This window comes from Sarcophilus harrisii, chromosome 4 (genome assembly GCF_902635505.1).
Source record: "Sarcophilus harrisii chromosome 4, mSarHar1.11, whole genome shotgun sequence".
Classification (NCBI taxonomy): Eukaryota; Metazoa; Chordata; class Mammalia; order Dasyuromorphia; family Dasyuridae; genus Sarcophilus; species Sarcophilus harrisii.
Genome location: NC_045429.1, coordinates 130,958,788 through 130,976,509, shown reverse-complemented (window position 1 = coordinate 130,976,509; position 17,722 = coordinate 130,958,788). Strand labels below are relative to the sequence as shown.

The 17,722-nt window shown below is 34.8% G+C and overlaps 1 protein-coding gene across 1 annotated transcript in view; it reads left to right on the top strand.

The window, feature by feature from the left end:
• The window catches only part of LOC100927176 (solute carrier family 22 member 1), a 47,271-nt gene extending 41,948 nt beyond the window's left edge, over positions 1-5,323 (top strand). The window contains exons 10-11 of the mRNA XM_031937530.1: positions 1,630-1,726; positions 4,281-5,323. Coding sequence (XP_031793390.1) covers positions 1,630-1,726; positions 4,281-4,347 — 164 coding nt within the window. The 3' untranslated portion in view covers positions 4,348-5,323. The remainder of the gene's footprint in view (positions 1-1,629; positions 1,727-4,280) is intronic.
• Positions 5,324-17,722: the final 12,399 nt, after the last annotated feature.

Genomic DNA, 17,722 nt, shown 5'->3' with positions numbered 1-17,722 from the left:
ATCTCTTTTTCCTTCCTTCTTTTCCCCTTTCTTCTCTCCTCTGTTCTAGTTTTCCTCTCCTCTACCTCTCTTGTCTTCTCCTCTTTCCCCCCTTTCCCTCCTCTCCTCTTCTTTCCTTTCCCCTCTCCTTCTTCTCTTTCCCCTTTTCTTTCCTTCCCCTTTCCCTCTTCTTCCCTTTCTCTTCCTTCTGTCCTTTTCCTTTTCCACTCTTCTTCTCTTTCCATTCCTCCCCTCTTCTTCCCTTTCTCCTCCTCCTCTCTTTTTCCCTTTTCCCTTCCCCCACCCCATTTCCCCCTCTCCTTTCTCCTCCTCCTTTCCTTCTCTTATTTGATTTACTTGCCAGGGGGAGAGATTAACTGAATTGCTCAAGGTCACACATAAGGTCATTGCCTGTCAGAAGCAGATCTTAAACTCAGTTCTTTCGGATTTCTGGGCTGCAGTCTGTTCACTACACTCTGCTACTTTGGGGAAGGACTTTGAAAACCTAGAGAACTTTAGAAGAGGAGGATCAGTCTGCTGATGCCGTATGAGGATGTGCAGAAGGATTTTTCAGTCTGTCAATAAGCATTCATTAAACATTTTGGGTACAAAGAAGGGGGGACATTTAGCTTGAGATGAGAAGACACGCCAGTCCATGATAGTTATTCTCAAATATCTGAAGGGTTTTTAAGGTGTAAGAGAGATTAGCTTTGTTCTGCTCAGCCCTGGAAGGCAAAATTAGGAGCAAAGAGACACATTTCACCTGAACTGAAGGGAAAACTTCACTGCTATTGCAATAATTCACATGTTTTTTGGGGGGGGGCTCAGCTTCTTTGCCACTTCTTGTCTGTGTCATAGACAGGAATGGTCTAGTCTGGAGAGCCTTGTAGATCCCTTCTGTGAGCCCTTATAGCCTCCTCCCCAGACCTGATTCTGAAATTTGTAAACCACTAGTCCTGTTCTGGAGCCTTGACTTTGTCCCTTTTTATTGCTTGCTTCGGTATCAGGAAAGGCCTGGGGCTGAGAACAAGGGCCAGCCTTTTTTTAGAGCTGTCATAAACCTTCTGGGTTTGAGCCTATCTAAATGTTAAGGTCAAGCATGCAAGGAACTTTCTTTACTCAGACGTGCCAGGCCTTTTATGCTCAACTGCCCTTGAGAGTAATGAATTACATTTGGTTGAGGACATTGGCTTGTCTGGCCTTGGACTTGTAAGGATGTCCATGAGGAATCAGACTCTGTGGGTTGATTTCCTAGTATTTAATTTGCCAGCAGCCGTCCTCATTATGTGGGAGGGGAAAAATAATATGAAATTGCCTCTTCTAGTCCTAAACTCAGTTCTCCTCCTGTGTGTTATGAAAAAAGGTCTCTTTTTTGGGGGAAGGAACAATTAAAAATTTCTAATCTGCTACATACCCTCCTCCCCACACCTCCTTGACTTGAATTCATTGGTAAGAAGTGAGTTCCAGGTCCCCTACCTTATTTAATTTAATACAATCAGTATAAAGGCCTGATAAAGCTGTAAATATCTAAACACTATGGTTCCCTTAATGTGATCTGCATCGTTATCATCAAATTTAAAATGACGTCAGAAATATCTGCTGCTCATTAGTTCTCACCTTCTTTTAATATAGTTTTTTTTTTTTTTTAAGCTTTGATTGGTGTCCTTGCCAGTGGAATGGTATTGCGTCTACCAGAAACAAAGGGGAAGATGTTACCAGAAACCATTGAAGATGCTGAGAAGCTGGGGTGAGATGCTGTTACTGCAGGGATAGGAAGCTTTCATCACAAACACCATCTGCAAAGGATCAGGCTTTAGGTTCTGCATCTTTGGCTCTCTGCTTCCTATATAGAGAAGCAAATCAGGAATTCCTAATTCCACTAGTAACATCGGGTGAGGGGCTGGGGAGAAGAGAGAGGGGACCTTTGTGTCAGGAAAGGAACATACATTTAGAGATGGCAATCATTGTTTGAAACTGAGGCAACAGAACGAGGAAGTTCTCTGAGAACGGGTATCCTCTCCTAGTGGAATAGGTTTCCTCCTTATTTATAGAGGACTATAAATCTGTGGGAAACCAAACAAAAAATCTCCAATCAAACTAAAACCTTTGATCTGCTTTGAGAATGATCCCAAATGTTTGTACTTCATGTTGTTTTCAACAGAAGCTTATTTTTCAGGACCCAGAAAAAATATTAATAACCTTGGTGCTTTTAGTGGTTCAAAGGAGAATACATTTGTCAAAGTGGGGAAAGATGCTATTTATGATGTGATTGAGATTGGAGAGATTATTATATCGATCAGTTTATTAAACTGAATGTAATATTATGTGTAATATTAATTTATTATCATCCATTTATTTATTAGCTGTGCACCAGGCCCTAGGGATTCAAAGAAAAAATGAAGCATTCCCTATCCTTAGGGAACTAACTTTCTTAAAAATTTTACATTTTTGAAAATGATCGTTTCAATTTTTAGAATTATTCTCATGTCTTTGTCTCTACTGATTGATTCCTTTTTAAAAATCTTCATTACTACTTTTTGGTTTTATGGTTATTAACCACAAAGGACCACCTCCTTGTCACAAAATATTTACTGACTAGCAGATACAGTGACATCTGATGTGGCATATATCATATTCCACACCTCAATCCTTTACTTTTGAAAAGGATTTCTAAAAATGAGGTCATTCATTACAGCTGACAGATTGAATTTTATTGAAGAATGCAATAAATTCTCAACCTATCCATTAGAACAACATGTATCTAGTGATATCATTGGCAGGTCATTCACATTCTATGGTGAAATGTTGTGGGAGAATGAGAATAGAATAATATCTATTTTAATGATTAATTCACTTCTTTGCTTCTATTAATATATCTTTCTTCAGGTCTAATGTCTTTTTGTTGTAGATAATTTTAATGGCAATTGCTAACATATCACTATGAAGTTTGTAAAACACTTTACTATTTTATTTGGTTTTCATAATGACCCTGGGAAGTTGGTGCTATCTTTAGTTCCATTAGATAGATGAAGAACCTGTAAATGAGAGATATTAAACAACTAGCCCAAGACTTCTTAGTTAGTGTTAGAGGCGGAATTTGAACACAGATTGGATCATAGGTCTACCAGCTGGAAAGGACCTCATCTAGTCTATGTAGGTTATGTAGTTTAGAGCCTTTATTCTACAGATATGGAAAATCAGGTACTAAGAGGTAAAGTGACTAAAGTGCCCAAGGTCACAGTAAATTTCAAAACCAGAATTCAAAGTCAGGTCCTATGATTCTAACTTCATCACCCTTTCCATGGTACTTAATGACTTAGTCATTATTTCTCAATGTTTTAGAATGGACATTTCAGTCATTTATAGTCCCAAAGAACCAAATGATTGGTTCAATCATAGAAGAAAAAGTTCATATCAATTCTTCTCCACCTATTGCTAAAGAGATCATTTTCCATTTTTCATCTTAATTTCAAGGGAAAATGTCAAAGGAAAGGACATAAATATTTGGTAATTTGATTTGAAAGTTAAGTAAGGATATGTTTCATATTCTCTTGAATATGAGTAATTTCCATCAGTGTAACAATGTGCTGATATATGAAGAATAGAGTTTTCTAAATGTTGTCCGTTGATTCATGGTAATACTTCTCCTATTGTTCCTTTTTTCCTCCTTCTTAATGACATAAAAGAACATGCTCAATACTCTGCATTCCTTTTGGACAGGTTCCAGCTGAAAATGCCTCATTATGCTTATAAAGGACAAAGTAATGTCCGGTACTTAAAAATATTTAACGTTATTATTGTTTGTCTTTTGTTCTTGAATAAGACAAATGACATCACAAGAATGTCAACTTGATTTTTGTGTGAATTGTATTAAAATGAGGCATAGCTGACAAAATCATTATCCTTCCTCTTTCCTTCAAAGTGATCAAAGTTCAGTGGCAAGACAAAAATCAAGATGATGGGTGATGACTCAGAAGGCAATATGTGACTTTAGTCTTTCTAATTTAAGGTTTTTCCCAGTTCTATTTAATAAGATTAAAGTATATACCTTCAAATTCTCCAGAAAAACAGTTGAAAAAAATTGGGATTAGATGTATATAAAATGCTTTGTAAATCTTAAAAGCTTAATGTTAACTGGTATTATTATTATAATTTCCAAAACCATTCTAAGAATTCTATTTTTTCTGCTGTATTTTAGTTCTTTTCTTATTGCTCTCTCAATGACTCATTTTCCTAATTCCCAAACTACTCCTTTACTAATTGGTTGATTGAATTTGTCTTGTTTTGCGTTTTTGCTATAGGAAAAGAAAGCCCAAAGAAAACAAGATCTTCCTTCAGATTGAAAAATCCGAAGATGTGGACATCTGAAAGAGATGTGGCCTTGTTGAAATGATTTGTTGGATAAAGGAAGATTGATTAATCATTGGAAATGCATGAGGAGAAGCACACATTTTCTCTTAGTCTTGCTCCATTGGTGCTACTCTGACACTTGTCCATCAGGTTTTTGCTTAGAGCTCCAGAAAGCAGTGACAGTTTTAGAAAAATCATTTCTTGTTTTATCGGTGCTCTTCCACTAACCCACTGAAATCATCACTGACTTTTTTAAAAAAATCTATTTATCTTTTAAAAAATCAAGATCTTGTGATTGTGATCATATTATTATTAACAATCAATTAAAAAGTATGTATATACCAGGCACTAGCTCTGTGATCCAGCTAAACCATTTAATTCCCAGATTATTCTCTAACATTGTAAATCATCAGAGGAAATTATAATCTGCACTGGTAAGAAGAGTTGTTTTTTCTGGAGGTTCCTATACCAGTGAGGAAATCATAAATCTAGTGCTTCTTCATTTTTTTTTGTACCCTTCTAAAAATGCAGCTATTTTTAAATAAATGTTGTTAGATTATGAAATATTTTTGGTATGAATAACTCATAGTCAGAGGTAATGGAGATAATGATTCGGCAATATTATGGTTCTCCATTTGATGATATGAAATGGAATTTTCTCTTTATAATTATTTTGTCTTTAGTCTCTAAATGACCTCTGAAGTTCCCCTCTGGTAAAAAGTTTATGATCCTAAACATAAAATCTTCTGAGGTTACATGAAGGATATCTATTCTGTTAAGTTTTATAAGAATAGGGCAGATCTATTATGATGGGGCTTACAGTTATACGTTCACTGTGATTTTTGATGATGTTCTTTTTTTGTTAGGAATAAACATTCAACTCTCAAAACTTTGGATCTTTTTCTCTGATATGTAGTGAGTTTCAGCTTCCTTGATAACTTCAGCAAATATTTCTCTAATAATTTTTATAGATTTTTTTTGTTTTTATACTTCTTTCATTTCCAAATATATCCCTTCCTCCTTTCCAGTGAGTCATGTTTCTAAAAAAAAATAATAAACCAAAACTAATCAAGACATCAGCCCAGACTGATGGTATACACTTCTTCCATTCTTCCCAGGGGTACCTTTTGGTCATTATAAATACACACTGTTCAGGTTGGTTGCTGTTCTTTCCATTTATTTTGTTATAATCATGTGTATATGTTTTTCTGATTCTGCTTATTTTACTCTGTATCAGTTGACATAAGTCCATTTTTTTTCTGAATTCTTCATTATTTTGACAGTGAGATAATATTCCTTTACAATGACATATAACAGTTTGTTTAGGATTGGGCAATATTTCTGAAACAAACTTAAAAGTGTCTAGATATTCCTGGATATTATTTTTACATTAGGATTTCTTGCATTTCAGCACAGAACAAAAAAAGTTTGAGACTCTTTGTGGTTCAAAGACTCTCTAGTACTTGTTAATATGTTTTATTTTTTGTAAAAAAGATTTTGATTATGAACTAATATCTGCCTGTGCAATCAAGAAAGCATCAGATAGGTGGTAGTGGTGGGGGGGAGCTAGATGGCACAATGACAGAGCACCAGCCTTGAAGTCAGGAGGAATTGTTGAATTCGACCTCAGGTATTTAATGTTTACTAGCTGTGTGACCCTCGGCAAGGAAGAAAGAAAGAAAGAAAGAAAAAAAGAAAGAAAGAAAGAAAGAAAGAAAAGAAAAAAAAAGAAAAGAAAAGAAAAGAAAGAAAGAAAGAAAGAAAGAAAAAAAGAAAAAGAATCAAACATATTATGCCTCAATAGCCTGTGGAAGTAAAGAAATAGCCTTGAATCCTTTCCAAGGTGTTCAGTGATTCACTTTCCCTCAAAAAGGTCTAATGTGTAATTGCAGTTAAAGTGGGACTTAGAAGGATCCTTTCATCTCATTGCCTCTTTTCCTTGCTACTTATTTCCAGCAGACTGTTAAGAGTCCAAAAGGGCAAATCCTTCCAAAAACATTAATATGAAATTTGATTCTCTGCAGTTATCAAGAAATAGAATTGTCAGGGTGATATTTAGTGTGATAAATGCATTATGATATAGGCATTTGAAGGTATGAAAAACATTGGAGCTTTAGATATAACCATAATAATGAGAAATTGCAAGGAATTTATATAATAATGATGATATTAATAACTAGCACTTAACAATTTTCACAAAGCTTTACAAACATTCTCTCATTTGATTCTCACACCAACCCTGGATCATACAAAGCCATAACAGTCCCATGAAAAGTAGATAGAAGCTAGTCTTAATACACACACACACACACGGAATTTATCTTACCCTGTAGGAAAGTAGGAGAGAAAGGAGATATAAAAAGGAAGGAAGGTGATAGAAAAGAGAGCATATTAGGGAAGGGGGTGGTCTGTAGCAAAACACTTTTGAGGAGGGTCAGGTAAAAGAGAGAAAATAGAATACACAGGAAGAAACAATAATAGTAATTGGGAAAAGAAATTTTTCAAATTAAATTAAAATTTTTTATTAAAACTTTTTAATTTTAAAAAGATATGCATTGATAATTTTTCAACATTGACCCTTGCCAAACCCTGTGTTCCTCTCCCCTGGTTAGCAAGTAATCCAATAAATGATACTAAGTCCAATATATGCATACACACCTATACAATTATCTTGCACAAGGAAAAATCAAATCAAAAAGGAAGAAAATGAGGAAGAAAATAAAATGCAAACAAACAACAACAAAAAGAGAATGTTATGTTGTGATCCACACTCAGTTCCCACAGATCTCTCTCAGGGTGTAAAAGCCTTTCTTCATTACAAGATCATTGGAACTGATCTGAATCATCTCATTGTTGAAGAGAGCCACAACCATCAGAACTGATCATTGAATAGTCTTCTTGTTGCTGTGTACAATGATCTCCTGGTTCTGCTCACTTCATTCAGCATCAGTTCATGTAAGGCTCTCCAGGACTTTCTGAAATCACACTGATGTTCATTTGAGCAATAATATTCCATAACATTCATATACCATATCTTATTCAGGCATTCTCCAAATGATGGGTAGCCAAGGAAAAGATTTTTGAAGCAAGTTTCTCTGATGAAGTCCTCATTTCTCAAATGTATAGGAAATTGAATCAAATTTATTAAAAAAAGAGAGAGCCATTTCCCATTTAATATATGATCAAAACATATGAACTATGCCCAAAGAGATATAAAATTGTAGAGGGTCACAGTCAATGGGGAAACTCTGGGTGAGGTGTAAGACCCTTCATCCCAAAAGGAATCTGCTGACTGTCTGGTTTGGTTTCCCATCTCCCCTAAGGGCTTTTGGGCTTCCTAAGAAGTCAGGGGGCTGTGACAACCTGTGTTGTGATTGAAGCAGAGTGATACTAGGAGGCAAACTATGTACAATAACAAGTTGTTTACGTGGTCCCAGGTGTGCAATATATACTTAGCTCATGCCCAGTATTGTTTTGGTTACATAAGAGTATGAGGGTATAAAAAGGAGAAAGTCCTTGGAATACACAGACTCCATTTTTCCACCATCCTTAGGAGTCTCACCTCATGACTCCTCCACTGAGATAGTATGTTTTTTCACCCTAGCGTGGGGTCTCTAGAAAGTAGGGCACAACATAAAATTATGCTTCTCCTTTGACCTAACAATACCATTGCTAGGCGTGAATCCCAAAAGAGATTTTTTAAAAAGGGAAAGAACCTATATGTACAAAAATATAGCAGCTCCTTTTTCAGGGCAAAGAATCAGAAATTGAGGTGATTTCTATCAATCGGGGAATGGCTGAATAAATTGTGATATGTATGTGATTATGATGGGATATTATTGTTCTATTAAAAATTATGAGCAGGATGCTCTCAGGAAAACCTGGAAAGTCCTATATGAATTCAAGCAAAGCACTTTGTGGTAAATGACTTTGCTGTTTTTAGCTATACAGTGATCCAAGACTACTCTGAAGGACTTATGATGAAAAATGCTATCCATAACCAGAAAAAGAACTGATTGTGTCTCAATACAGACTGAAACATACTTTAAAAATTATTTTTCTTTATGTTTTCTTTTACAATATGACTTTTATGGAAATGTTTTACATAACTTCACATGTAATTTCTCAATGTGGCAATGATGAGAAAAAAGGAAAAGAATCTGGAACTCAGAGTTTTTAAAAGAAATGTAAAAAACTGTTTTTCATAAATTGGGGAAATATTAAAATTAAAAAATTGTACAATCAAGCCACAGGAAAAAAGATCTTTTTTGGTATTTGATAAGACTATGTTTAGCTGAGGTGAACTCTAAAATGACTAATTAGTATCTTTGAAGAGAAACCGTATCCAAAAAAAGGCTTGAATTATATGCTTAGTGATAAGTCATTGGATTTTGTTCTAATTGCTTAGGATTCCCATTTCTGTGTGGGAAATAAGCTATCTATTCCATATCTTATTTAAACTTAAGCACTTTATTTTTTTTTATTTTTATTTTTTTGCTTGTTCTTTATTCTTTTTTTTTTTTATTTAATAGCCTTTTATTTACAGGATATATACATGGGTAACTTTACAGCATTAACAATTGCCAAACCTCTTGTTCCAATTTTTCACCTCTTACCCCCCCACCCCCTCCCCTAAATGGCAGGATGACCAGTAGATGTTAAATATATTAAAATATAACTTAGATACACAATAAGTATACATGACCAAAACATTATTTTGCTGTACAAAAAGAATCAGACTCTGAATTATTGTACAATTAGCTTGTGAAGGAAATCAAAAATGCAGGTGTGCATAAATATAGGGATTGGGAATTCAATGTAATGGTTTTTAGTCATCTCCCAGAGTTCTTTTTCTGGGTATAGCTAGTTCAGTTCATTACTGCTCCATTAGAAATGATTTGGTTGATCTCGTTGCTGAGGATGGCCTGATCCATCAGAACTGGTCATCATCTAGTATTGTTGTTGAAGTATATAATGATCTCCTGGTCCTGCTCATTTCACTCAGCATCAGTTCGTGTAAGTCTCTCCAGGCCTTTCTGAAATCATCCTGTTGGTCATTTCTTACAGAACAGTAATATTCCATAATTTTCATATACCACAATTTATTCAGCCATTCTCCAACTGATGGACATCCATTCAGTTTCCAGTTTCTAGCCACTACAAAAAGGGCTGCCACAAACATTCGTGCACATACAGGTCCCTTTCCCTTCTTTATAATCTCTTTGGGATATAATCCCAGTAGTAACACTGCTGGATCAAAGGGTATGCACAGTTTGATTACTTTTTGAGCATAGTTCCAAACTACTCTCCAAAATGGTTGGATTCGTTCACAACTCCACCAACAATGAATCAATGTCCCAGTTTTCCCACATCCCCTCCAACAATCATCATTATTTTTTCCTGTCATCTTAGCCAATCTGACAGGTGTGTAGTGGTATCTTAGAGTTGTCTTAATTTGCATTTCTCTGATTAATAATGACTTGGAGCATCTTTTCATATGACTAGAAATAGTTTCAATTTCTTCATCTGAGAATTGTCTGTTCATATCCTTTGACCATTTTTCAATTGGAGAATGGCTTGATTTTTTATAAATTAGAGTTAATTCTCTATATATTTTGGAAATGAGGCCTTTATCAGAACCTTTGACTGTAAAAATATTTTCCCATAAACTTAAGCACTTTAAAGCTGAACTAAGACTTTGGGGACATCCTCCTCCCTGTTGAGTAATTAATTTACTTCTAGCACTTTGGGGGTAAGGTCCTGGATTTGGGACAAAGGTGGGAATTTGATGTGTACATGTTTGTATGTAGAGTTGGGAGAAGTCAGAATGAAGTACTGGGAAAGAAAATCCTTTTATGGAGAAGCTATTTAACCTCAGAACAATGAATTTAGGACAAAGCATTTGTATAATTACTTATTCATTCATATACACACAAAGCTTTTTATCTAAGCTTTATCTATCTAAGCTCTACTTATACTTCTTTCTCTCTCTCTCTCTCTCTCTCTCTCTCTCTCTCTCTCTCTCTCTCTCTCTCTCTCTCTCTCTCTCACTGTCTCGGTCTCGATCTCTCTGTTTCTGTTTCTCCCTCTGTCCCTGTCTCTGTTTTTCTCTTTGTCTCTGTCTTTGTATCTCTCTCTCTCTCTCTCTGTGTCTCTTTGTCTGTCTCTATCCCAATAGAAAATCTTCAATAGATTATTAGATATTAGAGAAACAGGAATAGAATAAAGTTAGCTACCTCTGAGGCTTGTTAAATATCATTTTTCTTGTTACATTATTGTTTCACCTCCCTTTCCAGTCATGCTTCTCTTTGATGCCTTTTACGCCATTTCAAATAATTGCAATATACTGTAACTGTCTATGTCCTTTGAGTAATTTTAAATTGAATTATTATGTGTATTTGAGAGAGGCAGAGAGATGGAAGGAGAGAAGAGTGGAGAGGGGATGAAGAATTGGGGAGAGAGAAAAAGAGAGAAGCAAATACAGGGAAAAGAGAGGGGAATGTAAGAGTTTCTGAGAAATAGCTGCTTTCTCCCTCATTTGGTCTTGCTTCCAAAGGTTCCTTTCGTGTGATCTAAAATAAACTTTTATTTCCCCATACTTTTATTTCTTAGTGCTATGTAGAAGAAAATGAAAGAAAAAAGAAAAAAAAAAGAAAATTACTCAAATAATCTTCTTCAAGGATTTTTTTTTGGATTAAAAGAACAAACAAATCCTCAATTCCAGTAAGCTTGAAGCAGGATATACTATAGGAAGTGCTGCTAATTCTTTAATGCTGATTTTATGTATTCAACTTAATGCTATGGAGACCAAATTATTTTTATTACCTGATTGTCCTACATCTTTTTCTGATCATACATATCCTTAAAAATTGGACTAGATCAGAGCTTCTTAACCTGGGATCCATGTATAGATTTCAGGGAGTCTGAGAACTTGGATTTTTTGGAAACATCATTTACATCTTTATTTTCATTACCTTCTAATTAAAATTTGACATTTTTTTCAACAACTTAGAAACATGATGGGAGGGGAGAGGAAAAGGAAGAGAAAAAGAAGGAAAAAGAAGAACTGATCTGTGATTCAGGAAGATCTGTGTTCAAGTCTTGCTTTTGTCACCAATTAGTCATTTAGCCCTAGACAAATCAGTGTCCTAGTCAATTTTTAGATTGTGTAAGTTATTGAACTTTTATAGATACAAAGAAAATCATAAAAAAATATGAATGAGAATTTATATAGTTCCTTAAGGTTTAAAAAGGGCTTTCCTAACAACAACTCAATTACAAATACTTTTTTTTTTTTTTTTTTTTTTTTTTTTTTGCAGTTGAGGTTAAGACTCACTGGGGTAATATGACTGGTCCCTAGTCATTCAGCTAGTATCAGAACCAGAACCCAACCCAAATCTCCTATTTCCTTTGTCAGTATGATGAGGAAGCACTGGGAAGAATGTAGATAATATAACATTTGAAAAAACAAGGGAATACAAAGCCTTGGAAAAACTTTGCTACAGAAAGTCAGCATTCCTTAAAAAGTGGCTTCTCATCTTGAATATTTTGAGTTTTTTTTATCCTTATTACCTATAACATGCTTGTTTGAACTTATTTCGGTGGATTGTTTTCCAAATGAGGCAATGTTAGAGTAGTTAAAACCTGTTGTAGGTCTATCTCATTATTCATTTTTATCCATTCTAAGGCAATTTCAGATGATGGAGGGTCAGGGATAAATCTTCAATTCATTTTGAGTTGTATTCAGAGATTCTGTGGCAGGAGAGTGTTCCAAGCGTCCTGTCCTCACTTGCTGTTTGTTCTCTCCAGGCTTAACAAGTATTCTTGTTCCTACTCCAAGTTCTTGTCTGAGTTTCCATCACTTTTTTTTAGTCTTGTTGTAAAAGGAAAGAAGACATTTTTTATATATTCATATAAAGGCTCATTTATGGGACTGATATTGGCTGCAATCTATTCTCCTGGATTCAGTTAATTATTCAGAGTGGGGATTTTTAAACTATTTTTGTGTCATGACAATCTTTTTTGACAGTTTCTGAACTTTTCAGAATAATGTTTTAAATGTATCAAGTAAAAAATATAGGTTTACAAGCTAAGCTAATTATATTGAAGTATAGTTTTATATATATATATATATATATATATATATATATATGTTCATGGACCCAGTTTAAGACCCTTTGACCCTTGATTTAATGATTCAGAAGAATCTACTTTCCTGTCAGTGTTGAAAAATGGAGATTATGTTGCCCATGGAATGACATGTGCCCAGGATTTTTCATTTTTCAAAGGAAAACAAGAGACTTATTAGAGGTGTGAGAAAAGCTCTTATACCCACCTCTTGTCTCATATGCCCAAGTCTGTGGATAGTTATAACAAATCTGGAGCCATATTTATTAGTCCTGGATCTTTGTGAGAAGCCATATATGGGATCCTTTATTCAGAATGAGAAGGGATCTTATAGGCCAATTAAATCCTATCATTTCACAGATGAAGAAATTGTCCAGAGAGAGATTAAATGGCTTATCCTTTAGGAAGCAAAAGGAGTGTCAGTACTATTTCTACTATACTATGCTGTCTCTGATCATTATTCTCAAATAATGTGTCCCTTTTCTATTAGGAATGGGTTTATCCCACCCAAATGCAAAAGAATGTGCATATGTGAGTATGTACTTGAATACAACCATCCTTCAAGAATAAAAGGATGGGGGCATCTAAGTGGCACATGGTTAGAGCACCAGGAAGGATCTGAGTTCAAATTTGACCTCAGACATTTATTAGCTGTGTGTCTCTGGGCAAGTCACTAAATCCCAGTTATCTCTCTCCAGAAATGGAAGGATGAAGAAAGGTGATAGGTAGGAAGAAAAAGGAGAGGGAGAGAAACAAGTCAGGGTAGATTTAATACAGTCTTGGGAAAAGAGATAATAATTAGTCTAAAACCAAAATATCCTGTTCATTAGAGATTTTGGACTGCCATTTGTTGTATGGCTGGAGTCCCATCCTCAGAGATCAATCTGTTTTTTGATACAATTGAAGGAGTATGACTCTGGACCATTTTGGATTGTCTTTTTTTTTTTTTTAATCAAATAACTCTTTCTGAATAACTCCTGTTTTCCAGTTTATTTTTTTTTTTATTTAGCACAATCTATTTTTTCCCTCTCATGTCCCCTATTGGGAAAAAAAGGAAAAGAAATTCTTAGAATAATTACGCTTTAATTTTTCAGTGAATAAAAATCTCCATTTGTTTTTACCCATCCTATTGGAAGCCTTTTCCTACTGAATTAAAACTGTTTCTTCCTTCTCTGACTCAACTTGCCCTCACTTATCCACCTCTGTTATTTTTGGTTTTTAGCCTGAAATCACTCTTCCCTGAGATAAATAGTGGATGCTTGTAAAATCAAGGAATGCAATTTATCTCCCTGCTTTCACATCCAAATCCCTACTTAATTTCTGAAAGCAGGTTTAATGTTAACCTGCTCTGGCTGAATCAGTTCAGGCAATAATAACTGTCGTTGATGCTGGACATAATTCCTACACCTAAGGAATCTTAAAATACTTTAAACTCTCTTATAGACATAGAGCTTCTTGAGATTAATTACAACCTTGTTTCTAATTTCCATTTTCTCTCCAAGTTTGTGGGACAGAAAAAATTGTTAAAATCCATATTTGGTTTAACTTGAACCTTGTTGAAAAGAAAGAATGAGGATAGGTTTTATCAGACACCTGTGACAGCTATTTAAGGGTCATTTAAATTACTTTTCAGCAGAGCCAGGAGAACATTGTACACAATAACAATAAGATTATATCACGATCAATGATGATAGATTTAGCTCTTTTTTGATCCAAGACAATTGCAATTGACTTAGAATAGAAAATGCCATCTTGCATCTGGAGAAGAAATTATGGAGATTGAATATGGATCAAAGAATAATATTTTCATTTTTTTTGTTGTAGTTTGCTTTTTCTTTCTCATAATTATTCTCCTTTTGGTCTGATTTTTTTTGTATAATATGACAAACATGGAAATATTTTTAAAAGTTAAAAAAATTACCTTCCAGGTATAGATGACTAAGAGAAATGGTACACTCCTGCTACTGTTGACCATCAAATTATTTTAGTTTCCTGGGTCCTTGTGGAAGCTATACATTGTTGTTATTTTATCATTACTCAAACAGTTCTCCTTATGTTCCTGAGTATAAAAACATTAGAATCTTTAATTCTCAAAATAAGATAATTAATGATAATAATAAAAAATCTGTCATCCATATCATGGAGAATGGGGGCAATTGGCATTGAAGGAAGATTCTAGCCAGATTGATATATGGTACCCTGAACAAGGGATAGCTCTGAAGATCTGACAGGAACCCTGAAACATGAACTTATCTCTGGTGAAATTACTGGTTGGGTTAACCCTCCAAACAAGTGTTATGGTTCTAAAAGTCTAGAAAATCAATAGGGTGGGGCATAGGGGCATAGGATGGTTCTACTAGAAACTGTCCTAAAGATATCATAGATGCTGGCAAAGGGAGTGCTGCTCCTTTGTGTTATAGTACCACAAGAAAGCAAGATATATTGGATCAAATCAGAAATACCCCCCCCCTTTCCACTACTTAGAAATGCTTCATGTAGATGCTCATGATTAGATATGATTTTCCTATCTCAAGTATGCATGATATGGACTAAAGACATGAATACTTTATTATGACTAATAATAGCTTATCTAGTAGCATTTTAAGGCTTGCAAAGAAAAATTATCTGATTTCATCCTCTCAACAACTCTGTAAGATAATTGCTATTATTATCCCTATTTTACAGATGTAAAAACAGGCTGAGAAATTAAGTGACTTGTCCAGAATAACATACCTATTCAGGACACTGACACTAAAGCAGGATTTTAATTCATTTCTTTCTGACTCCAATATTCTGTGTTAGTACTATGTCATAGTAAAATCAGAGGCAGATCTTTGAGTTATAGGCAAAGACTCAACAATGACATTGTCTGCTCCAGGTCACACAACGATATATTGCCAGGACAAGACAATCAAAAAGAATAACTTTATTTCTAAATTTTTGCTGTTGTTAGTCATTATAGTCATGTCCAACTCTTTATGACTCTATTTGGGGTTTTCTCAGCAAGGATGCTGGAGTGGATTGCCATTTCCTTTTCAAGCTCATTTTGTAGAGGAAGAGACTGAGGCAAATGAATGAATGTGACTTGCCCAGGATCACACAACTAAAGTCTGAAGCCAGATTTTAATTCAGGAGGATGAGTGTTTCTGACTTTAGACTGTCTCTGTAACTGCTCTGCCACCTAGCTTCTAGTATTAATAGTAATGGCAGTAGTAAAAATAATGATAATTAAGATTTATATAGTGCTTTAAGGTTTGGAAAACACTTTAAAAATTATTATCTAATTTTATCCTCATAATACCCCTTAGAGGTAAGTACTATTTTTCCTATTTTACAGATGAAAAAACAGAGCAGATAGAAGCTATATATCTAGGCTTACAGAGCTGGTAAATGTCTGCACAGGATTTGAACTTGGGTCTTCCTTGTTCCAGACCTAATATAAATAATAGTTATAATATATAATATAATATAATTATCCAGAGGGTATAAATATTTTTCCTATTCCTGATTTTTACAACATTTATTAAAATAAAAGAAGAGGAAAGAGGGAGAAAATTCAGAACTGAAAACAAAATAAAATTGAATTTTAATCTTAATAAAATTGTGCAGAAACTAAAATACCAGGCAGTCAAAATGTTGTAGAGATTATAAGATTTGACAATGGGTGGATATATAGATTGAATAAGAATAAGGAGTCCAGGATACGTTGAAATTGCGAACCCATTGTGGAAGATGGTGTTATCTTTGACAATGAGAAGTGAGTTTTTGAGGAAAGAAAATAGATTTTGTTTTAGACATATTGAGTTTGAGATGCCTTTTAATAGCCAATCCAATCACATAGATGATCATGCAAGATTAGATCTCAGAAGTAAGATGAAGAATAATATGGAAATGGATGTCATCTAGATAGAGCTGGTAATTAAACCCGTATGAACCCAAAAAGATTTTTTTTTTAAAAAAGAGAGAAAATGTAGAGAGGAAAGAGAAGAGGGCCTAGGATAGATCCTTTTGGTAGACCCTCAATTAGTGGGGAGGATGTGGATAAAGATCCAGCTAAAGAGAACAAGAACAACTGTATTTAATCAGTTTTAATGAGACTTTATTTAATTGGAAACATCTAGCTAATCATCCTAACACTTTTTTTTTTGCTGATATATCTAGAATGTTTTAGAAACAAAGTTTCTGCTAACCTTTTTTGTCAGATCTAATTAAAGCTGAATTAGAAAGGAGATCAGAAGATTCTCTTATTTGGAGATTTTCTTTCTTCCCTACATTAGACTCCTCCCAAACATACCACTCTGAACAACATCCTCTTGTATCTAATAGACAGATATTCTTCATAAAAAAAAAAAAGAAAAATGTTTTGGCTGAGATAATTGACATGTCAGTGTCCATTGGTGGGGGTCTGATCTTCAGCCATATATTTCCTAATTAGGAAAATTAGAGCTGCTAAGTGCTATCCTGGGTAATTGCCAGACATGCATGTTGGAAGGCAGTGTCTTGTCTCAGTGGTCTAGCACATCAAAAACAAATTCTTCCTGTAGGCCCTCTGAGGGTACATTGTTTTTACCTTCTCTGTTTTTTGTTTCTAACATAAAATGGTTCTGGATTGAGATCCTGTGTGGTTTATAAATTATACAATCTCTCCTGCTTTATGTTGCAAAACACATGAATCCAGATTCTGTCCATCTGTGTAGGGGAGTGTGAGGATTCTAGCCAAGGAGGCTGCCTTGCTCACGGCTCCCAAAGGAAAGTAAGCTCAAACTAGAGGGATTATGGTTAGTTGGGAGCTTGGGTTTTCAAGGTTGTTTCACACAGATGTCATAAGGGAGTTTCAATTAAACATCATCAAATGATGAATAGTTTGTGTATCTGTGTGTACATGAACGTATGCATGTGCACAGCAGTTTCTCTAAGGCAATTAAGCATCCAGTCTTTTCTGGAGTACACTGAATGATGCTTATTTATATTGGGCATCCAAAAACCTATGGGAGAATATTGTGAAAGACCCCCATCAAAGGCTTTCCCTGAGTTCATACTTTGAGCGGTTCCAGTTAAATTGTATTTCACATTTATCATTGGGTTGTTGTCTGCAGCAACCAAATATTGTGCCATGAAGATAAAATTTCATTGGCTTGATTCCCTCCCTGTTCTGCATCAGTACAAACGTCAATGAATTTAACCCATTTACTTCTCCTTTTCACTGAAACAATTTAAGGCTTTCCCTTCAACACAGAGTATCCTTTGTTATTTTACAGTTTAGCAT